The sequence below is a fragment of the Leptosomus discolor genome, chromosome 5 (genome assembly GCF_034619465.1).
Source record: "Leptosomus discolor isolate bLepDis1 chromosome 5, bLepDis1.hap2, whole genome shotgun sequence".
NCBI lineage: Eukaryota > Metazoa > Chordata > Aves > Leptosomiformes > Leptosomidae > Leptosomus > Leptosomus discolor.
The window spans coordinates 78128280-78152477 of NC_141395.1; the positions used below are offsets into that span (position 1 = coordinate 78128280).

A 24198-nucleotide genomic window follows, 5' to 3' on the forward strand; every position below is an offset into this window, starting at 1 on the left:
CTGGTTACATCAGCGTTAAAGCACTCCTGTTTCATTAAATATTCTATAAATTTATGGCTCAGCAGGAGTGAAACATATTTGTATAAATATTATAAGTACCTGTATAAATACTGAGAACGAAAATGGATTGACAGCAGACAGCCGGTGGGGAGTTATGCACAGATTCAAGGCAATGGACTGGAATCTGCCTTTTTTCTTGAGGTGCTTGCATGCATTAACATATAGATGGAGAAATCATTCTTTTTGCTAAACAAAGTCCCAGACTTGTATTAATCTGTACCCTATAGGTTCTTTTGCAAGAAAGGACAATGAATATCATGGTCATCACTCCAGCTACCTTCATACACCTGCATGGACAAGCACTTCTGCAGATGATCAAAGGAGTTTCTTACCGAGCCACAGTAGCATTCCAGGTTTCCACCCAAGCAAACGGCTCTGGAGGACTGAAGCGCCTCTCTGCAAGGGGAGGTGCAGCGTATGGGATCCCCAGGAACTGGCTGATATTTCTCCACTCTGAGCCAATGTGGATCACCTGGGATTTGCCCAGCAGATCTCCATGGGAGGGGATGTACACAGATGGGGTTAAATCCGATTCAGAAATGGGCAGGAATAAATCTGTCAGGGGTGGGAGGGAATAGAGGAAAAATAGTTTACTTTTTCAAGTTAGTACCATTTCAGAAATTAAAATTAATCCCATTTCCCTTAATTTTAAACTGTTAAGTGTCTAATTAACTTCTTTAAATAAAGCATAGATAAATTTGTGTTATTCTCTCCCTATAACATACTTCATGCTATGGTAGATGTTAGCTACTGGATATGAACTTTTAACTTTCCAAACACTTACTCAAACATTTCTTCTAGATCAGACACCACATTAGAATACGAATCTGAGCATTTGCACAAAAAAAAGGGTGAGAGATTTTCAGACTTGTCCCCCCTCTCTAAAAAGGACAATGTCAAACCTTTCAACATTTACAGCAAGTCAAAGCAAAATAACCACACAGCTCATTTGTTTGGGCTCTCACCAGGAAAGACTGGCACTTCAGTCCCCTTTCCAGTATTTGTTTCATCCTGTGAGACAGAAGAGCTTCCACAGAAGAAATGAGCACAACCCATGTCCAAATTCCCTACAGTCCTGCGTAGGGACCGCTGTTCTTGAAGTGGGCATCACCAGGGCAAGTGCTCGCTTTAAGTCAGGCATATTTGTGCCTTCTACATGCCAAAGAAAGGTACCAGAGGGCAAGAGTGTAGGGTACCAGAGGGCCTTCATCACCATCTCTTGCCGTGTAGTCTATTGCGAATACTCACATTTTCTTCCACAGAACTTATGCCAGTATCTACCTTTTAGATCAAACATGATTGGTATCTGAATTTATCTTTTTGCTTGCAGAAAACCATGAAATGTTAGGGGGGTTATAGTTTGATCCAAATTTCTTTTTTATACAATTATCTGGATTATTTGCTATCTATCCAAAGAAGAGGTTTTTCAACCATGTCTTTCTTTAAAACAGAGCTAAGTGATACTTCATACTATTTCTCTCCTAAAACAATATATTCGATAGGCAGGAACCAAATTCTGAGTCACAAGACTAAAATCAAAACTGTGCAGAAATCTACAAACACTCAAGTTCAGCTCTTACATCTTTGTGATTTTGCTTCACTTGAAAAGGATAAACCCCTTTTTCTCTCATCAAGTTTGAACCTACAAGGTTTTAATTCATTTGTCAATTATTCACAAAAATTTCAGTGAAAAGGAAATGTTTCTTCCTTTCTTATTGTTGCCTGGTTTCTAATTACTTCTAATAAAAGAAATAATCATATTACATGAAAAGAAAGCAGTCTCTTTTAAAATCAAGGGGGGAAAAACCCAATACTTACAGTTACAAATAAGTATATAGACAAACAATACAACTTTTACCTCTCTACACAACTTCTATTCCTTAAATAATTTTCACTTCTTTAAAATACTAGTTCATCTCAGTTTAGGGTTTTTGGTTTGTTTGTATTTGCTTGTTTTCTCCAGAGATGTTCCTTAAGACTTTCAATTGACAGTGGGTTTTCAACATTCCTTGTGTTACTCTCAGAGTTTAAAAGGAATAACTTATAGGAACATCATCTTCAGACGAAAAGGAAGGAGCTGGACTGTCATTGTTATTTTTTTGTTTGTTTTTACCATTCTGCACTTTCCAAAACATCTTGCATAGGCTAGACTTCCTCTATTATACCTGCTTCAACACTAGATGGTAACACTATGATTTCATGCACTTTCATAAAATGTATTTGGGGACCTTTTCCCATCCCACTTGGCTATAACTCTACTGAAACAGCAATGGACAATTATCTAGGAGACATCCATATGGCTTTAAGTTTAGTGAGGTTTTCCTCACTTTTTCATTCACAAGAATTGTGCACAGGCCACCACAGTTGAGTTCCTTCCTCCACAGCCTGAACCTGCTCTTACCTTGTCTCCTATAGATATACGTAGCTGGCTCTTTGAGTAAAACCCGGCAGCTGTGCCCTTGCAGGCCATGGGTGCATATCTGTGTATCAGGGTAGAAAAGGCATCTTATTGCTGAAGGCTGGATTTCCAGTGTAACCACTGCACATGACTGATTCTTTGAACAAGCTGTGAGGTGAAACATGAGAAAAAGGAGCAAGTAAAAACGTATTTTCAAAGTATTTTGTATGACATCATTGTTACAAGACGCTTAAAAGAAAGGTTTTACAACAGGTCAAGCAACAAGGATATGAAGTAGCTCTAAAGTAGCATAAAGGGATATAAATGCCCTCAGATTCCCAGACCAGTGTCCAAAATAGCCAAAGGACAAAAGGTTATATTGGCTTTAAAATGGGGCAATACAGCAAGAGAACTGGTATCACAGGCTTTAGGAGAAAAACATCTTCTAATAAAGTACTGAGGACCTCAGCTGAATTCAAACAGTCCCCAGGGAATCCCAGGGAAAGGTTTCAGAATAAGAAAAATGATCCTGTCACTCATCCCAGTTTGTACTCAGAGGTGGGTATCCAACACTTTTCCTTTAGAAAGGCTCCTTTAAACAGTTACAGGAAAAGGAAAAAACAAGTTACACTGGTCAACCTCATAAGGTGAGGACCATCTACTGCAAAAAGTGGGACCACTCCAAGGACCATCGTCTGCAGCAGGTAAGAATTTTCCCTTATTTCTACTGCTCTGCAGCACTGATGATTTGCCAGTCATGTGAAATTAAACGACTCTGTGCTGTCTCATCAGGCTACCGATATTAAAGCAGTTCCCTTCGTTGTAACTACAGCCCAACCCCTGCTCCACCCCAGCTCTCATTTAAGCTGCCCTCACACACCTCAGCTACAGGTGTCTTTAGGTAATGATAGGTGGCTCTACCATCTGTCTCACTTAGTGAGCTTCCCTTAACTGTTCTTTAGAAAACAATGACATCACCCCTTTTATTATTCGCTACAACATTCCCCAAGCTGTACAATACCTGGAGAAGCAAGAGGTCTTTGCACCCAAGAGGTGTCAAAATTACACAATCGCTGTATGGCATTTTATGACTGTTGTATCTTTCATTACATAAACTATTTCAGGTCCTTTCTCTCAAATTCAGAAACATGGGGGTAGTCTTTAAAAATAAGTAAAATCTGTGTATCTGAAACAGAAGGGGGCAGGGCGGTGGGGGAGCTGTTCTTGGTTTTTCAGAGTCACAAGCAAGCATTTTCTGTAAAGCTATGAATAACCATTTCTTACCAGATGTACAAAAGTCTCTGGCAGTGGAGAAGGCACTGGATATATCTCTACTAACTTGCACAACTTCAAAGTTTGAGATGGATGAATCCATGAGAACAGAGGACACATTTAAGGGTTGCCATATATCCAAATACTCTGAAAAATAAACCATACAAAAATAATATAACTGGAGGAATCAGTAAAAACTCTAGAGAAAAATAATATAGAAGTAAAAGCACGCCTTCATTTGCATCAACTGGGAAAAAATGAAATATAATATTCAAAGGTATCTGATTGACTAGAGGGTTCAGTCCCATTTTCAGAGGTCATGTACAACCAGGTTTACAAAGGTATTCAGTTAATAAAAGAAGTAAATCTGGAGCACTCCATCCAGGTTTGCTGGTAAATCCAACTGATTTAAATAAAAGGTTTCTGAACAGGCCTAATTACATTAAAGTACATGGATCACAATGCTTGCACACATGTTCCAGAAGAGTAAGTACAGGCACTAACTCCTTGGAAGCAAGTGGGGAACCTGCACGTGACTGAGCACTCCCACCACCTTCAGACAACATCAACATCTATATCTAAAACAGGAGCTGGTTTCCTAAGGTAGGCTTCACCTCAGTCACCTGCAAGGTAGTCATCCACATTAGAATTGATTAGACTAGCCTCCTTGTACTATCAGGAGGAACAGACAGTTTTACTGCACAATATCTCCATCCCAGTTTAGACATCTGCTTTAGGATGACACAAATCACCCCCAGGAATCCACTGATTACATGAGTCAGAGGTCTGGGTTGTCTGTACAGGGAACCTTATGGGAGTAGCTGAAATGGAGCTGTCTCTTGCCCGCATACTTCTACGTACAGAGAGCAAGCCCTGACCTCGTGCACTGAGTGAAAATGAGACAACGGTTTTTGTAAATGTTATATTTTGTCTTCACTTCCCGTACAAGCAATCGACCAAACTCCCACAGAAACACATGCAATTTTCACAGATTTACAGATTATTTTTTTTTTTAAAGGTCGCAAGGATTATTTTGATCATCTTAATTTGATTTCATAAACAGAATTACATTAAATTCTATGAACTGTTCCAATGTCATGTAACTGCTACGTAATTAAGATTTAATTCTATTTCATATGTATATATACACATATACACAAATATGTACATATATATGTGTACTACATACATACAAACGTGTGTTCACATATACATATGTACACGTGGATGTAGCTTTGTGACCATATATATACACATACATACTGACTGGTATTCACCAAGAATTATTCTTCTGTCTCACAGTGGATTTAAAAAAAATGCCACGAACATTCTTTTCTCATACAGAAACAGATAAAAATATCTGCAAGCTTTTAATTTTGCACACAGAAGTCAAAAAAAGAAGGGTGGGAAAGAATGGGCCTTTAATTATTTTAGTTCCTTTCAACAGTTTAATATGTTTTAAAAGCAAAAGGCCCTGCTGTGGCCACCGAGTCCTAAACAGGAGGTTGGCATTACCTTTTCCAAGTAATTGCAGGGCGAGGACAGAGCTGAGTCAGCTGTTGCCTTGCTATTCCCAGAGAGCAGATCTTGCCCTGTTGCTTGAGCTCATTTACCACACAGATGCAAAAGTTGTGACTGTTCATTTCATTAAAGATTTCTCTTAGTCTTCTAAGAAATGAGTGACTTACAAAGGTAGCCAAAGTTTCCTTCCTTCCCCACTCACAGAAAGACAGCTGTGACCATACCACTCACCATCAAATCTGAAGCTGAGCTCTGGGGTTCACACAATCAGGGCTGTGGCATGTCCTCCCTGCAACTTGGAAACCCTGGTGTTGACATACTTGTTCAGTTGATGGGAACCCAAGACCCAAAACAAACCACAGACTAGCCTGGTTGCATCGTTACTTGAGCAGACAGGCAGCGAACAGCAATGACTAAATTAGATTTCAAAATTATTTTATTCTAAATAATTCATGACAACACAGGGCAACTGCCATAACCCAGGGCTCTACATTGATGCTAAAAGTCTTTGCTTTTGCAAGATAAATCCTTCCTAAGGAAGTGTAAACCTTGAGCGTGGGTTATTTCCCAGAGGACAAGCTGAAAAAACCTGATGTACTACCACCATTGCCAAGGCTCCTACCCTAGTGCTATCTCCTTTGCTCTCACCCTTCCTGAAGAAAACGTCTGATGGAGTGATGAACTGAACAATTGTACTCCATATAATCTCCCAAACAGCCCACCTCCAGTTCACGCCTGTGAACTAGAGGCAAGAAAGCAGCACTATGTCCCATGGGTCCTTTTCCACCACTTCAAAATCATACTTTCTCTGTTATATTTGGGACCAACTCTCTTAAGAGCTAGAGGCTGAAAGTCTCCAGCTAAGTAGAAATGAAGGTTAATTTGGTATTGCACTGTTATATGTTAAAGCCCACAAGTTTACTTGATATGGCAGAGCCACAAAGTCATCAGCAGCACTATATTCAGAGGGAGTCTGAACTAGTAAGGGACCAACGAGCCTGCAATCACAGCCTGACTTGTGCAACAGACCCATTGCACTTAATTTCTTCTTCCCCTTAAGCACTGACTATTCAATTATTTTAGAGGAACACAGTGGGCTTAGTCATGTGGAAATTACGGCTTTTCATATGGTTAATGGTTTCTCTATTTTAAAACCATCTAATATGACCTGTTGCATGACCCATGTTAGAAAATTTCAGCCTCTGCATCCAGGGTGACATTCTGTGGCATTTATTTAGAAAGATACTTAGAAATAGAAATCAAGTCTGTAAGTGATGGAGAATTAACTATTACATGCTCTCCAGAGATTATCTGCCTGCACTGCTAGGTCCCCCAGGTCTTACTTTTCCAGATTACATTTTGTCACTTTATGTTTTCAATGATTTCTTGATTATTTTTTTTCTGAAAACATGAACAAGAAAATATTTTTCTTATCAATATAATTTAAACTTTGTTTTTACATAAGATTAATGTTGCCATCTTGCACTATGTACAGTACTAGTAACTGAGGTCCCACTACTGGAACAAATAATCTTTCTAGGTTCAGACACAAAGCTTCAAATTACTAGCCGCGGTTCTTTCAAAAAAAAAAAAGCCCTTTCTGGGTTTCATTGTAAGCCAACAAGTCTGGGTGCACCAGTGGTTTTGGAAGGTATTTCACAAGACTGACTCTTTTCCCATAGTTTCCCTGACTCGTCGAATGACCTCGGGCAAGTCTCGTAATCCTCATATGCCTCCGTTCGCCCACAGGTCAAACACTCAGAAGCGTTCTTGCTAAGCTAAATTCTACTCTCTCGGGAAAGACATTCAAAACAATTCCACAAAAGTAAAATATATTCCTTGGATTTACAACTCCAACACTTGAATTTGGCCTCCAGTGTCTATTTCCCTGAGGTTTACTAGTTTACTGTTATTAAAATCTTTTGAAGGTGCTCAAATTAAGCTTGTGAGTGCACACTGCCATTAGTAGCCTACATTCGATCACAAGCTAAACATCCTTCTTCTATATTAAAGGATTTTCATTTTATCCCTTTATGTGGGATAGAGTCAAGTTAATAACATTCATTTCAAATATATATAAGACACAGCGGACACTTTGCAGCTCATGGTAGGCACAGAAGAGTGACCACTCATGATGCAAACATCCATATATTGTACATTCATAGCTAAAACACATTTTGTTTTGCTTATTCTTTGCCTGGATTGCACAGAAGTGACTCTTGCAACCTCTTACGAGCCACACGGGGTTGCTTTTTCCATTGTTTTGGGGTTTGTGGGGTTTTTTCCATTCTCTGTCCTGGATGAAGCATTCATAATCTCTGATTAAATTTATATTCTTCCAGTTCTCTCTTTCCCATCTTCTGCCCAGGCGACCCCAGATACAGAAAAACATAGAAACACTAATGCTTATTTTAATGACAGGGCAAATCTCTTTAACCCAGAGCTGTCCATGGCACCAGCATGGACGTTGCCAGCCAGCAGTGAGCTGCAAGAGATTTTGGCTATTAGTTGTTTCCTTCTTCCCTTTTGGCAGCAGATCCAAAAATCCCTGCAGCCCTGCACACCCACTTCATCGCGTGGGCAAAACGGAACTTTCCATGGCTGATCTACACTTGCCTTCTCTAAAACTGCTCTCACAAGGCACACAGCTACAAACTGGCACTGCTTTACTGAAAACGCATGGTGCACCTGATGGGCTGGAAGACATTTCTGGTTTATATATAGGTTAAGCTCTGACCTTCCAAACCACATTCTGGCAAATGCTTTGATTGGATAATTATAGCACTCTGAATCCAGCCAGCCCTGTACCTTTTATTGCAAAATTATAGATGTCCCATACGGAGAGCCTTTCTCTTCCAGATGTTCTTGTTTGGGCAGGCAAGGTTTAAGACTGGATTTGCAAAAGGACTCACACTAGCCTTACCCTGTTCCCACTCAAGTCATAAGATCACAAGACTGCAATAGATTTCCTGAGGGCGCAAAGTTCAGCCTCCCACTTTCACAGGCAATGACATTACAAAATCCTTTTCATAAAGTCAAGAAAAGTTTCGTCACTGACCTCAGTGGAAGCAAAGAGGGGTCAGTTCTGAGTTTGCTGGAAAATTTGACATTTGATATAAGGAAACAGAGATACAGAAGTGCAATAAAATAACAAGTTAAATTTAGAAGAAAACTCATGAAGTTGAGGAGGTACATAAATCAGATGAGGTTACCATGAGGTTAAAGAGGTATATAAATCAGATCTCTGGGTTCAGTATGCCTAATTTATGTTTGAAAGAGAAATTCTGATCTTAATTCTGAAATCTGTGAGCCATATTTAATAGGTCTGACTCAAACATGCTTACAGACTGAACTCAGTGCTTTATATTCCTAGCGTTCAGAGGGTATTTCCCAATGAAGACTGCTAACCTGTCTGTATACCAACAGTCTCCAATACCAGCAAATCAACTCAGAGTGGGTGTGCAGAAAATATATTCTTAGTAAAATATAGTTGCTTCTCACTTTTGTCGATCCACTGAGACCTGAATAATTCAAACTGAGCCATTTTCTTAAAACTGCTGCATAATAACTATAATCACACCTCAGACAAACATGTCTCAAACTAACAAATGTGTTATTTATGGCCTTTAGCAGTGAGCAATCTTGCTATGCTCACGTCAAATGCAAGCTTTCTGCCTCCTTCAGTAGTGTCAGTTATAGTAAATTCTGTAGTAATAGGATACTAAAAATGTACCAGATATTTATCCAGGTTTCAAACAAGCTGGTTTTAAGAGGCTAAAATCCTACATTTACAAACAGAATAAAAATCAAACTTAAGACCAGAGACAGAGTAACGCTACACCAGAGGTCCAATATGCTGTATGGGGGCATGGCAGATCCGTTCCTGAGGATGGGTAAAAAAAGGCTGCCTTTGCTTCACAGCAAACATCTCTCTGATATACACTCAGGAAGACAAATGATACTATTAATCACCAAAGTCAGCTACATCAGAGCCTACACTACCATCAGTGTCTCTGTTGAGAATGGAAATACCCCATGTGCTGAGACAGCGCAATGGGAAATTTATTCCCACGTCGGAAAATCCTGTAGCCACTGCTCAGTCCTGTATCAAGGGAATGATTACAAATCGTATGGGGATTTAAATCATCATTTAACTTAAATCACCATTTACCTTAAATCACCATTTAAGGGCCATTGTCTTATAGCCGTTGCAAAATCTAAGCTAGATGACCATATCCTATCTAAAACTGAGGAACCTGAAGACACAAATGCTTATTAAAGTTTGGGTAATTACCGTATACAATTCATAAATGTCACAGCACAAAAGCAGAAGTTAGATATCAGTGTCACTTCTCCCTTCCACATGCACAGGAATTGTTTCAGGCTCTCCAGTTTGCTTTCAACACAAGTATTCCTTCTAAAAAGCCAGGTAACACGTTTCATAGATTGGTTTGCTTCTTTCAGTCTTAACTGTAAAGACATAAAAACTTCCATAGCTCAAACCCCTGTGCATAAACTGTTTGAATAAAAGCATTATACAACTGTAATATAACAATACATGATTTCTCATAAAAAAAAAAAACTTTTCTTATCTCCCCCTAACTTGCAGCTGGCTGCAGAAATTTCCATCTCAAACCTAATTATGAGACCTGACTGTTTTCTCTTTTACATAACATTCCTCCACATTCACACAGCTCAGCAGAGCTGTTATTTAAATACCAGCATAAGTAAACCAAGACTGCAGCCTGACATATTAGCATTTTCAGCACAGGCAGTCTTAAAATAACAGCTGTCCTCCCATCATTAAAGGTCACAGATCATACCTGAAACTCGCCACAGATGGTTCCATACTCAATGTCATCACAGCACATTAACTTCTTCAAGGGGAAAAAAAAATGCTCCAAATGTAACAAGTTGGACTTCCCCAGTCTGTTCAGACTATCTCTTTTTCAAGCATTATTTCTCAGATAACAGAAACTATGTGGAAATCACAACAGACCAGCAGGAGCATGCTCTGCTCCATGTGACAGATATACAGAAGACAAAAGCATTCATTCAGTTAAAGACAAAACCAACACATTCAGTTAAACGCACTACAGGTTAGTGATGAAGATGGCTTAGACAATTTAACCTTGTGTCAGAAAGGGTATTGCAAGAACATAAATAGGCAAAACACGTTGAAGCAATAACAAAGCAGTAAGAATTCAGGTAAAAGACAGTGTGCACCTCACCTCCCTCCTGCCAGGCAGCAGTGACCTGCAGGCACTACAGGGCACTTAATTCCCCTTTTTTTTGCAGGCTAATGGTGTATCTAATGAGTGTTAGAAATGCCTAGAAGTGCTGCCTGTAGGGGAAGTAACCTGCTGAAAGCAAACATGAGCCTCAAGCTGTCAAGAGGAATCACAGGGCTACAACGGGCTGCTGGGTGAAGAATTTGGTACAAGGCAAAGAACGGGAAGAACCTCAAGCCTTCCCTCTTGCTGTGTCTCTCCTGAGGTTAGCCTCACACAGGGAAGCGATTTTTTTGCATCTCCCTAGTGGCTGCAGGCTGCTCTACGACAGGGCCTGAAAAGAAGCTGCTATTGAAAATTATTTTTTCCATTGCAGATTCAAAGGTCTAGAGGTTTCATGAAAATTACTGCTCATAAACATCTTCAAAAGTCCAGACTGGCGAACAGAAGGAAAACAAATACATGGTTTTGCTCACTTTATTTAGGGAGAGTTTCAGTGAAGGAAACTCCAGTAAATTATTTGGGTGAGACAAAAGAATTTGGTCTCAAATTTTCATCTTTTAAACCTGCAGTGACTGCAACAGAACTCCCCTTTGTGTATGGTGGAACTACCAGGGCTGAACAGTGCCTTACAGCTCCTTGGCTCAAGGATTTCTGCCTTCAGGCAGATACTAGGATAAATTAAATCATTCTAGCTGTCTCTTGCTGACTTTGGGCAGTTCAAGACTGTATATGCAAGCTTTAAAAAGACAAAACAGAACTAAAAACCAGCGAGAGTCTGAGTTTAAACAGCACAGAAAGTGGGACAAATTAAGACCTGGTGACAGTCCAAAGAAAGACGATCTAACTCTGGGAGAGCTGGCTTCATTGCAGAACAAATGGACAAAAAAAATGGTTTGGGGGCCATAAATTTTCTTTTATGGAGTGCTCTCCAGCTTATTCAGGGAGAAAACAGAGAATCTTGACAGCTTTTTAAATTAAAGAATGGCACTTCAACATCTCCAGGGTAGATTCTACTGGCTCTTCAGAGATGCTCAAATCTGAAGTTATATTCTTCCATAAGTGTAGAGACTGAGAAGCTGGTCTTTAACAATCTGGCCTCCTGCAGGATGTCAAGGATTCCTCAAAATGCAGCTTCTTATAACTACATAAACCAGCTAATGTAAGATGTTACCTCAGCTTGCAAATTTTGCTCTCCTGACCAACTAAGGAAAGACAGCAAAGGAGCCAAAAGTCCTCTTAATTTGAACTAGAAAAGCTGAAGCATGTGTGAACATGAGAGGGAATACCTATTTTCTCAGAAGGCTGACTGTTCAAACATTTTCTCCATACAACTGAGAGGGGAAGGTCCTAGACAGTTTTCAGACAGAGCTGAAAGACCACTTCATGGAAGATAGCTTGATCAAATATTCGTCTATCCATTTCTCCAGCCTGTTGAGGTCCCTCTGAATGGCACCACACTCATCTGGTCTGTCAACCACTCCTCCCATCCTTTTATCATCTGCAAACTCACTGCAAGTGCATTCTGTCTCATTGTCCAGGTCATTTTTCAAGATATTAAACAGTTTTAGCCGCAGTATCAACTCTAGGGGTAGACCCATGACTGACCTCCAGCTGGATCACAACTCTGTGCCCAGTAGTTCAGTCAGCACTTAGTCCACCTCACTTTTGATTTATCTAGACCTTATTTCAGTTTCTGTGAGGAAGTTACGTGACATAGTGCCTACAGCCTTTCTGAAGTCAAGATAAACAACATACACTGCCCTCCCCTCATCCACTTCGACAGTCACTTGATTGTAGAAGACTATCTTGTTGATCAGATATGATTTTGCCCTTCATAAATCCATGCTGACTACTCCAAATCACCTTCTTGTTCGTCACATGTCTGGAAATGGTTTGCAGGATCAGTTGCTCTATTACCTTTCCAGGGACCAAGGTGACCAGCCTATAGTGCCCTGGATCCTCTTTCTCACCCTCCTTGAAGACATGGGTGACATTTGCTTCCCTCCCATTCACCAGGGACTTTCAGAAGTAATTGAGAGTGACCTCACAATGACATCAACCATCTTTCTCTGCACTCATGGGTGCATCCTATCAAGCCTCATGGGTTTGTACATCCAGCTTGCTCTCTAACCTGATCCTCATCCACTGAGCAGCAGACTCACATTTTCCCTACCCTTCCTTTTGCTGCCCGTGTACTTCCAGAAACCCTTCTTGTTGAGGCTTTTTCTATTGTTTTATGGTTCTACATGCCTCTACCTTCTCTATCAAGAAGAACAATGAGTAAGATAGGCAAGGCATCTACTTTCCACAAGACTGAAAATAAGTCTGCTCATCTGGGTTTCTTCACCACATATCAAGGCTGGAAACATCACAGACTTGGAATGGAGCGAGCACCCTGGACGCAAATGGGAGGAAGCAAAGTGCTGGGCACTCCGTCCTGAGCGTTGCAAATTGGCCAAGTAGAAAACAAGGCAAATACATTAACCATCTACTGAAGTACAGGCCTTAATTGTGCTTCGGCAAACTCAAACTCTAGATTGGACATAACATCAACTTCACTATTTCACAGAGCCTTCTGGCAAAGTATTCAAATTTAAGTATCTTTCTAATCTTTTGTTGGAAAGTTTGACATCTATCTATATATATATTTTTTTTTTTTTTTTTTTAATATATATATATATGCTTACATGCACATACACACACACATGACAGTGCCCTTTAAATAGTGACATTTTCTCACACGCACCTTCTGGTACCACACAAAGGTTCACAGTACTTTTTTTCCCCCCCCAGTGTAGCAAATTCAGTCACTGCTAGCTTTTCTACGACGCCCAACTCTAAAACCTTTTATCTTCTATAGCTTATATTAATATAACATATATAATCTTAAAGAGTTTGGAAACAATATTTTTGAAAATTTTCCAAAACATCTGACAAGGCGACACAGACAGCAATCTCACCTAAATAACCAGGCTGGTACTTTTACTATCCAAGTGAGGCAGAACACAAGAAGGACAGCTGGTGCCCAGCTGCATTTTGAATGCGTTGTTGCACACACTGGTGTCAAGAGACCCAAGAGAACAGGATACTAGTGCTAATTTGACTTCCAGGTTAGCTGTGCTCCTTGTAATTCAGTGACTTCTCCCGACTGCTGTCTTTGGGATAACAGCTTTAATCCAGAATCCTGCCTCTTCATGGGAGGTTCTGCTTGCTTAGGGGGTTAGCCAGATCTTTGCAAACCAGAGACATCCCTAGTCGCTCTGCATTTGCAAAGATGACCTGGAAATGGGTGTGATTGATAGATCATGATTGTTACTAAGGATAAGATGAGCACTTCACTTGCTGTGGCAAAGTTCTGGACAGTCTTTAGAGTAGAAAGCAAATGACAGACAGAAAGGCCTAATTTCCTTAAATGCTGCTTAGGCCACTATTTTTCTAGATTTAAAAAAGCAAGAAAAACATAAAAGGAAAATGACAAAATTACTACTAAGCTTCACACTGGGAGGAAGAAAGCTTTAGTAAAGCGGTTTTCTACATCCCATGGGAAAACCAGTTTGGAAAAGAGTTGAATTGCCCAATCTAAATATTACCCCACTGGCTCCTCAAAGCATTATACACAAAAATTATTTCTGCTCATCTATAAAGATAGGAGTTTTCCTTCTATTATATTAACACGATCATTTATAAGGCACAAGTTCTACTAGTAAATAAAAATAGTCTAAACACGATCATGACTGGTGGTCATAGATACGATGATAAAACAGTTAATAATAAATTCTGAACTCAAAATTGAAAATTCTTTACAAATATTAACCATTTCCTGCAAGCTCAGTTGCATATGGTTTAAGGAAAGACAGACAAAAACATTTAAAAATTTGTTCAGACCAAGGGCAGAAATGGATGAGACTTTTCAATTTTAGTCTAACCTGAGGGTTGAATTGAGTTATCTAATGACTAATCGACCCGTTTCCTTTCCGTTACACACAACATTTAGCAGATATGCTGTGTATTTCTGGAAAGGACACACCAGGGAAGCCTGTAGCTGTTGACAATTTGCATATATTTTTAGGGGGCAACAGACACAAAGCCCTGAAAGACAGAAATTAAGTTTCATTTAAGAAGAGGATCCACCCACTTTTAAAATAACACGAGTACCGTAAGATTCATTCACTGCAAGACGGAAACAAATTTTCTTCCTGATACAGAAAAGATGGTGTCACAGCAAGTTACAGCATCTCTTCAAAAGTGGGACCCAAAATACAGCTCAAATACTACATTTATTGCGATCCAATTCTGAACAACCTTTGGGGTAATATTCCCATCCTTCCAGGAAACAACAAACAAGAACTAAAGGCAGTACAGTTTATCCTTCTCTGTACCACCAATTATAAAGCAGTATAAACCTGCATTAATTTCTGAAGGATTTGTCTCTTTCATCATCATGTTTTTTGGGGAAAAATAGATTTGCTAAATTGGACTTTGCATCTCTAATGAAATTGTTTGTATCTATTTGAAAACTCATTGTCACTCCCCGCATTCAGTATTACTGGCAGCAAATGCTGTTGATTTGTGTAACCTGACATCCCTTGCCATCCTGGCAAGCACCAGATGCTAGAAGAAAGGGAGCTACCCTTTCCAGAGCTTCTATTCATTGGTCACGGCACTAAAATATGAAGTTACATCCACTGAAAGTGATGCGACATCCACACTTACAAATGAAAAATTTCTTCATCAATCCTGCCAAACATTTTGCCCCAGTGACTTTTTGTGGCAGTGAGTTTGAGAGGTACTGGGCTAGCATTGTGGATGACAATTCTTCTGTTTAAATGATATACCAGTAATAAAAATGAGTGAACAACTGAATGAGTAAGCAGCTGAATGAGTAAACTCACGGGGAACACAACCATTTCATTATAGTGCGATCTTTTAGCAACACGTACAAAATAGAGGTTCTTTCCTTTTATTTTTTTTTTATTAATACATGAATATACTTACCACTTTCTGGCCTGAGAGGTAAACTAACAGGCAGACAGAGGTTAGGCATGGTGTTCTTCAAGTCAGCTGAAAGCAGAAAAAACCAAAACATTTGAAAACAATTATACTTGGAAGATTTAAGATGCATTCAACACCTCAATATTTCCAGCATTACTTCTGGGATCTAAATGTTTCACGTTCTCACCACAAACACCAAGAGTAAGGATGTGAGGCTGATTTGCTATCTAATCCTTTAGAGCTCATACGTGAAACCAGACTTCCTTAAATTTCCGTATTTACAAATATTCCTACAAAAACCCTTTAAAATACAGTTATTTATGAAAGACTCGTTTTAGTAGTCCTGTGTTTTAGTAGTCCGTGCTCCTCTCTGTATTTCGTTTTCTGCATCACAAGAGACCTGAGATTTTCTTTGCTTTCTGATTAGCAAACCGGAATTTCTCAAAACAAGAATTCAGCACAAGTCAGTTCCCAGCAGGAAACTTTCCAAATTAAAATTCAAATAATCATTCATATTTTCCACACATAAACTTCTCATTTGCTAATATTTCCCTTAAACATTTTGTAATTTTTAAATAACAAGGAAGAAGTTTCCCCTGTGCATTTATATTTTGTAAAATATTCCAGCTAATCAAATCACAAATTATCTAAGAGCAAGTAAATTACCATCCATACAGAAGCTGAAGACAGATTAGATCTTCTGTTTGTTTCTTCCACTTTGTACTGCCCATGCGTGGAACTAATAGGTATTTCTAAAAACTCAGGGGTTTTACCATTCAGTTGACAGGAGTGAAGACTTGGGGCTAGCCAGGACCCTCTTTAAAATACTACTAGATGTTCCTCACTGACTGAGCTGCAACCATGACTGTACATACAGAGCCAAATAGCTAATGAGCGGAGCGACGTGGGCAAACAGCTCCCACATCAACGTTACATACTACGAAATGTGGAGACAAAAGTACCTTCCTACAACAAGACTGTGGACTAAAACCAAAGACCCTGCTTCATCCTAGCATCCCACTGCCTATGGTAAATTCCTCTTTCAGATTTCACTCATTTTCCTTTTTAGCCACAGAGCTTTCTTGTTCCTCTTCCTGGTTCCTGGACCCCCAACACAGCAGCACAACTGATACAAATTTTTGTCTGCAAATATCTCCATTTGCATAAACATCTGTGCCTTGCTGTGTTATGATGGAAACACATCTGAAGCTTCCCCACTACATAAGGAAATGTCACGATCTCTCCTAACACTCCCCCCATTACATACACCCCAGGCTCCTCTTCATCATCCCTCTGTCTGTGAAGTGAGCAACATACTTTATTTTCAGTTGGTTCTTCGTCAATGTGAGAAAAAACGATCCCAAGACGTGGAAGTGTCTCTACACCTCCGCCATCTCCTCTTCACTTCGCCTTTCAACCATTCTTCATTCTTACCCCTGGCTGCTTCTCAGCTTCCCCTGCCGTTGCCTACTTTGTCAGCCCCGTTTTTCCCTTCCTCTCAGTGCTAGACTCTCAGCTCATCCGTCCCCAAACCCACACTGAGGATCGGGGAAACTATAAGCTTCTGTGGTGCCCCCTCAACTCCATGCTGTGTCTCCTCTTTAACAAGGATTACCCCACCGGGGGAGGAAACGGATGGTCTAGTGGGCAGAGTGCCAGCATAGGACTTGGAAAAGCTCAGGATCAAGTTCACATTTCAGATACTTCTAGTGTGAATGAGGGTTTTCTTTACGTTTGCCAACACTGTAAAATGCAGTGTATTGCCAGGATATTTAATTTAGCTTTACACAACTGTAACTGGATTATATTTATACCAATGCACTGGACAGTATATACCTAGACTTCACGTCACCCCTCACTACTCAGGTATCAGTCCTTCTCTGCTCTGCAAGAACCAAGGGAGTTTAAAACAAGGAATAGCACACATTATTCATTTTTTCCCCTCCTGATTCTGTCAACATCGTCAGACTTGCCCCCGTGGGGCCTCAGTGCTCTCAGTGGTGCTCAACAAGGTCACGCGCTTTTAGACTCAGTAACAGGCTATCCTCCCATAAAGGGGGATACAGTCAGACAGGTGCTCATTGTCATTATTGTTTCAGTTACGCTAAATAAAAGCTTAACAAAGTACAACTAGAGCCACATATGAGGAATGTGACAAATTACAAACTCATTGAAATCTTTCCAAGTAATGGAGTCTTTTGTTTTGTTATGGAAAGTTCACTTCGACTAGATCTGGTTTTGATTCCTCTTGAGAAAATAGCCTAACCTCTCATAACTTCTCTTCTGTTTAAACACGTGATGGCTTCTTACTGCTTGAAGAATACAATGCTACCTTGGAATTTGGTCTTGGCCCTTTATCAAAACAGCCAAAAGTTAATTTTAAATTCCATAACAAAACCAAAGCTTTTGAAGTTATGCATTCACACACACTGTTAAACCATAAGCCAAGCAGCGAGAAACAAAGAATGATGTCCTGACCAGGATCGTGCAGTGGGACAAAACATTTTTGGATTAAGACACCGGCTGCAAGTCCCCTAGACATGCTAAGAAACTAAATTATACCTCTTTAAGGTATTTCTATTCCTTTTCTATTAAAATGGAGATTAAATTGCACTTTTCTTTCCCTTGCACATATTTGTCTGTCTTGTCTAGTTGCAATCCTTGCTAATGGGTCCTCCATCTGAAAGTTGAAGCTTCTCTGTGTTGAAGCTAAATAATAAGCTTCAGTGTGCAGAAACCAGTTGGAAAAGCCGTATGCCCTGCATCACTTACCAGGTTTTTGATACCAGCCAAATGGGTGTATTCTGAATTCAGCATCTGGTGAACTACAATTTGAAACGTGCCAAGCACTTCTTCTTTCCTCAGCACACATCTGGATTCCTAGGCTGTTCAGAGTCAGGCACACAATCTTTCCACCTGCCAGGGAAACACACAGCTATAGAAACGATGAGGAAAACATTCCTCTTCTAGAGAGTACTTTGAGGAAAGTGTATACAGCATGGTTTCACTGAGTGTTAAAAGGAATTCCACTGACTTAGAAATCAAAGGTGGGAAACACCTAAAACGGCCCAAGTTTTACTATAGTTGAAAATAGCATCAAAAAATCACAATAAATGCAATGTGAGTGAAGGTGGGTACAAACGTTATAATCCTGTAAGGTCACTGAATATTTCCACCGAGCAAAGACTAGGACCTCTTATTTGAGCAAGCAGCCCTTTCTGGTTAATGCAGTCCTGGAAATTAAAAATTGCATGCATGAAACACAGCCCCTATTTACATCAAGATAAAAATTCTGCCTTTCGGAGACCTAAAGTGTAAATATTCTGTACACGAAAAAGAGAGTTTAAAACACAGCTAGTAGTTTTACTGAAGATTTATCCTAGCTCATGTTAAAATCCCTACCAAAAGTTCTCTTGAGTATATGAATGCCAGAACTCAATGTCTGAAATGCCATAGATAATAAATATTAATCAGATAAACTAAGAAGTAGGGGTTTTGCATATTTAGTGCTTTAAAATCCTTGATTTATTTTAGAACTATTTAAAGAATCTCATAGTCATGTTCAGTTAACGCTTCAAATTTCACATGGTCACATGGAGGTATGAACACTGCTGACTATTTTTGATTTGCACAGTAATACACTGGATTAATTTTCCAAGCTACTTATTTTTGACTGAGTGAAAATTTTGTCTGCTCAACAGAAAAGAGAATTAAAAACATCTATTTATGAAGTGTTCCCAATGTTGTAAAACCAGCACATCCTAATGACCTCAGGGAGAACTGATTAGCACATGACACTTCCGAAAACAAGGCTGGCCATTTTAGTGCCGTAAATCTAAGTTTGGAATAAAATATTAAAAACAATTTCATTGACTTTGACCTGGATGGCATCCAATTTTAAACACCTGCTAAAGACTTCCTTTTAAACAGAGCACTTCCTTTACAGCCGGTGGAGAGAGAGAAAACTATTTTCAGAACAGGATTAAGCCAACCAAAGCTCTTAATGACCCTACAGTTGTGTCTATACATCTCTCTGCTGACTATAGAGGGAGCACAGGGTGACAACACCTCTTAACTTAGCCATCTCTAATGGCTTTCAAGTCACACATATTTTTAGAGATCTGATTTCCTCAGACTAACAGAAACGCCTCTTGAGATGTCTTAAGTAGCTAAAAAACTAAGGAGGAGAAGATAGGCAACCTCTATCCCCAACCAATCTTCCTCAAGTAGAAGACTAAATTTTGGGAGCAGAGAAGTTCAGATATCCAAAAAATCCAAAAGGCTAAGCTGCCCCAAAGTATCCACAGACATTACATGCTTAACATGCATTTAATTTCAGTAATATTTAGGCTTCTAAGTCCCTTAGGCTTTAAAAAATAATGGAAACAAAAAAAAAAAAAAACCAAAAAAACAAAAGTCACAAAAATAGGTCAATCAACATTTTGGAAAAGAGATTGATAAATGAGAAGTAACAGTTTCCCGGAGTTTTATGAGTTTGAATTCCATGCTGTTGGAATTGCAGTCTCTTAAGGACTCATTCTCATGACGTTTTCTTAATCATTTCTGAGACGTGGAGCATGTCATTGGGCTGAACTCCTAGAAATGGTTATGATAACTCAAAAAGGTGCTAAACAGAGTTGCATAAGATCTGCAATGGCTTTCGAAGTGTCCTTCACAGCAAAAGAATGGTAAAATTGGTAATAAGGAAGGAAGACAGAAATTCTTTAGTGAATTTTCACTGAAAATAAAAATAGTGAAAAAATACCTGATTGCTGGGAGTCATTAAAAAAACCAAATCCTGTGCAACAGGGGTCAGCATCACACCAACGCTCACACTCAAAAAAGCTGTAAAAGTAAAAACATCATTACTTTTGTCGTCAGTAGTAACCTCTCTCTGCCATGGAAAAGGGAAGAGAGGATACTGCACACAGAGATGCCTTTCATGATACGACCGCCTCATGGTTCTTCACACTGAATACTTCCACACATTTTCCATTTGGAGATGAAATGACGTTCTACCAATATACATCTACCAGACTACAGCGAATGATTTAGAAGAGTATTTTGACATCTGCCCTAAAAATATCAGCTTACATTCATTTAATGTATTGTTGCCAAGAGATCTAACTGACCAGCAATTTAACAGCAGTATAAGTAATAATTCACATAAATATAAGTACTAGTTATAGATATTATTATTTATAACTCAATTATAAATTTCCTTTAAGCATATGCTTTCTTTTTCTTTGTTAAATATTCTCAAATAATGCTTTTCTGATCCCTTCATCTGCATAACACGGCCTTGGTATTCGAGGCTTGATTAAACTTCCAGTGAAAACAAAGGAACAGTCATGTCCTACCCATCTGAAACAGCTTTTCTGCTCATGTCAGTCTTATTCCTCACTGAGATCCCAGTTACCTTCTGGAACGGTACACGTGTGTAGAAGCTCTTCACAGAACTTTTTAGAGTGACTGGAAGGAAAAAGAAAAACAAAATTGGAAATATCAGCTTAACCTTATAATTTACGTATGCTGGTCAAAAAACCACATGGTAAGGGTAAAGTTTATGTTTCTATGCTACAGTGGTCTTGATCCATCAAAAAGTAATTTTTATATTATCACAGTTAACTTTTGATGGTTAAGCCTGAAGAGGAAAAAAAATCCAACAAGCAAAGTCTCTGAAAACTTAGCTAAGTACATCGCCAAGGAAAGACTTCCAATCCAGGGCTTCTGTTTCTGAGACATGTATTCATGTTACTCCTTCCTCAAGGTCCAAAAACTGGGGAAGAACTTCAGATTGGAAGGCTCCAGTGTACTCATGCAGAGACTCATACTATCATTAAGGTTGAAAAACACCTTTAAGATCATCAAGTCCAACTATCAGCCCACCACCACCATGCCCGCTACACCATGTCCCGAAATGCCACATCTACACGTTTTTTGAACGCCTCCAAGAATGGTGACTCCACCACTTCCCTGGGCAGCCTGTTCCAATGTTTGACCGCTCTTTCAGAAAATAAATTTCTCCTAATATCGACTCTAAACCTCCCCTGGCACAACTTGAGGCCATTTCCTCTTGTCCTATGACTTGTTACTTGGGAGAAGAGACCGACCCCCACCTCACTACAGCCTCCTTTCAGGTAGCTGTAGAGAGCGATAAGGTCTCCCCTCAGCCTTCTCTTCTCCAGACTAAACAACCCCAGTTCCTTCAGCCGCTCCTCACCAGACCTGATCTCCAGACCCTTCACCAGCTCCGTTGCCCTTCTCTGGACACGCTCCAGCACCTCCATGTCCTTCTGGCAGTGAGGGGCCCAACACTGCACACAGGATTTGAGGGGTGGCCTCACCAGTGCAGAGTACAGGGGCACGATCACCTCCCTGCTCCTGCTGGCCACACTGTTTCTGATCCAGGCCAGGATGCTGTTGGCCTTCTTGGCCACCTGGGCACACTGCTGGCTCATGTTCAGCCGGCTGTTGACCAGCACCCCCAGGTTCTTTTCTGCCGGGCAGCTTTCCAGCCACTCACCCCCAGCCTGTAGCGCTGCGTGGGGTTGTTGTGACCCAAGTGCAGGACCCGGCACTTGGCCTTGTTAAAGCTCATACAAATGACCTTGGCCCATCGATCCAGCCTGTCCAGGTTCCTCTTAGTCAACTTGTGCTGCATTTTGAGCTCCTCAAAAAGACACAATTTAATAGTTTAATTCAGTGGACCTCTACATTTTCCACAGCAAGTATATAGGTTCCTCTACAGTGATAACAGGCTTGTTTGTCCAGCTTCCACACATGAGCCCTACGAGAAAACGATTGAACTTCCAAAGCATTCAAAAAGTAAAGGTTAAAATCCACATGTCTGTAACTCTGGATTCGCTAACGAAACCAAAAAAAAAATTACACTCGATGACTTTCAATTTTTGTACTGCTTAACTACCACAGAAATTTTAATGGCTGAAAATGGGATTGATGACATCCCAATAACATTCTCATTTCTCCCACAGTATGAAAAGATCTAAGACCTGGTATACAAATTATTTGAGCTACCCTTGGCCTCTCTGAATTGGGAGTGGAACTCATGGTTGATATCTTTCTATTCTGAACCAAAAATGAAAACCCATACCCAGAACAGTCTGACCTTCTCTTGCCCCATCACATCCCAGGACTCATTCACACATTCACACTTTTTCTCACAGAATCAAGAGTCAAAACACTAGCTTGCATTAGCGCAGTTAGAGCACACATTAGACATCAAAATCTCAAAACTTGCCTATTTTATGATACAATGTCTGTGGTTGTTGGGGTAACACGGTTCGACAGGTTTCTGGTATTTGATCAATGCTGCCATCACAAATCTGTGCCTCTGGATAGAGGGTGCACACAAAGTATATGTCGGTGGCAATTCGAAGATCCGCCATTCGACAAAACTCATCTTCTTGTGCACAACCTAGGAAGCAAAGTCACTAAGAGTTACACACACAGAAGGGTTTCTTCCCCTTTCTATTCCTCTTCATGACTTCAGTGCACCCAAAGCTACCCATCAGCAAACAACTAAAACTGAGAATGTCAATATTATTCATCACAGTGCACGAGAAACAGGGACAGATTCTGTTTCTGGTGACACTGAAGAGCAGGTTTACCTGGAAAGCACAGAAAAGGAGCTACACCACAGCTAATTGGAAAGATAAATTCCCCAGCTGTGACAAGTATCAGCCTAGTGTATTGGTGTCACTTTAACATTGTGATTCATAAACATCTCTCTCCTTTTCTTTTTCGTAAATTTGACATATAAACTGTACATTAAATAACTCTGTATTAGTTGTGGGTCTCTCACTTCAAAGAATAAAAAGGAAAATAAAATCGAATATATTCTACAATGTCTTAGGAAATTTTTGCAATAAATATTTCTGTGTTCAGAAGTGTTCACATGCTACATAAAAATATAAATAACTTTTCCAGAATCAACTGTTCAAGCATTTGCTTGTAGCAATTCGCACTGAAACTTGCCCCAGGGTAATAAGGCACCTTCAGAAAGGAAACAAACCTGTCAAATCCATTTCTTAATTACTGTGGCAACAGCTTCTGTAAATATATATGTCAACGCTTAATTTTAAACAGGCATAGCTCTACTGACGTGTTACAGTGATGTTTGTGCACTGTCAGTACTCTTGGTTCTGCATTCCTGGTAGTCAGAGCTAGAAACTCTCCTCCATCTATCACATTAAAATACACTTTATAATTAACCCCAAATATCTGTATTTTACCACCTTCTTTTACCACTACGTCACCTGTCTATTTGGAGGGGTACATTTCATGAACAGCACAGTATTGCCTAAGCTGTATCTTCTACTTCTCTTGCCCATAACAGGGATACCCCTGATGACGAATGGTGGGTATCCTTTCTGACTCAGCAGACAAAGATTGTAAGGAAGAAACGTGTGGCCCCCTTAGCAATTTCCATGAAAATTTCATGGGTTTTCCCCAAAAAATCTCTAAATCCAGAGTTTCTACTCATCATTATTAGAACACCTGTTAAAAGATTTCAGTTAATTATTATTCCCTACAGAATAACAGTCTCCAAGATGTCTTACGTGTGAGACACCAAAGCACAGCTTGCTCTGCTGAGTACTTCTGCCTGAAGACCCAATATTGCTGGTAAGGGAGAGAATAGTTCTGGTCACTTCGTATCTGGCTGTTGTCCATTAGGTAGAAAAGATCCTTTGTGGAATC

The 24198-nt window shown here is 39.8% G+C and overlaps 1 protein-coding gene across 1 annotated transcript in view; it reads right to left on the bottom strand.

Moving 5' to 3' along the window:
- TG (thyroglobulin) overlaps positions 1 to 24198 on the bottom strand; it is a 156433-nt gene that overhangs the window by 76064 nt on the left and 56171 nt on the right. Inside the window, exons 30-38 of the mRNA XM_086466043.1 lie at positions 24060 to 24197; positions 22739 to 22915; positions 20838 to 20949; positions 20243 to 20322; positions 18250 to 18393; positions 15481 to 15546; positions 3743 to 3877; positions 2462 to 2626; positions 393 to 615 (exon numbers count right to left, since the gene is read on the bottom strand). Coding sequence (XP_086322169.1) covers positions 393 to 615; positions 2462 to 2626; positions 3743 to 3877; positions 15481 to 15546; positions 18250 to 18393; positions 20243 to 20322; positions 20838 to 20949; positions 22739 to 22915; positions 24060 to 24197 — 1240 coding nt within the window. The remainder of the gene's footprint in view (positions 1 to 392; positions 616 to 2461; positions 2627 to 3742; positions 3878 to 15480; positions 15547 to 18249; positions 18394 to 20242; positions 20323 to 20837; positions 20950 to 22738; positions 22916 to 24059; position 24198) is intronic.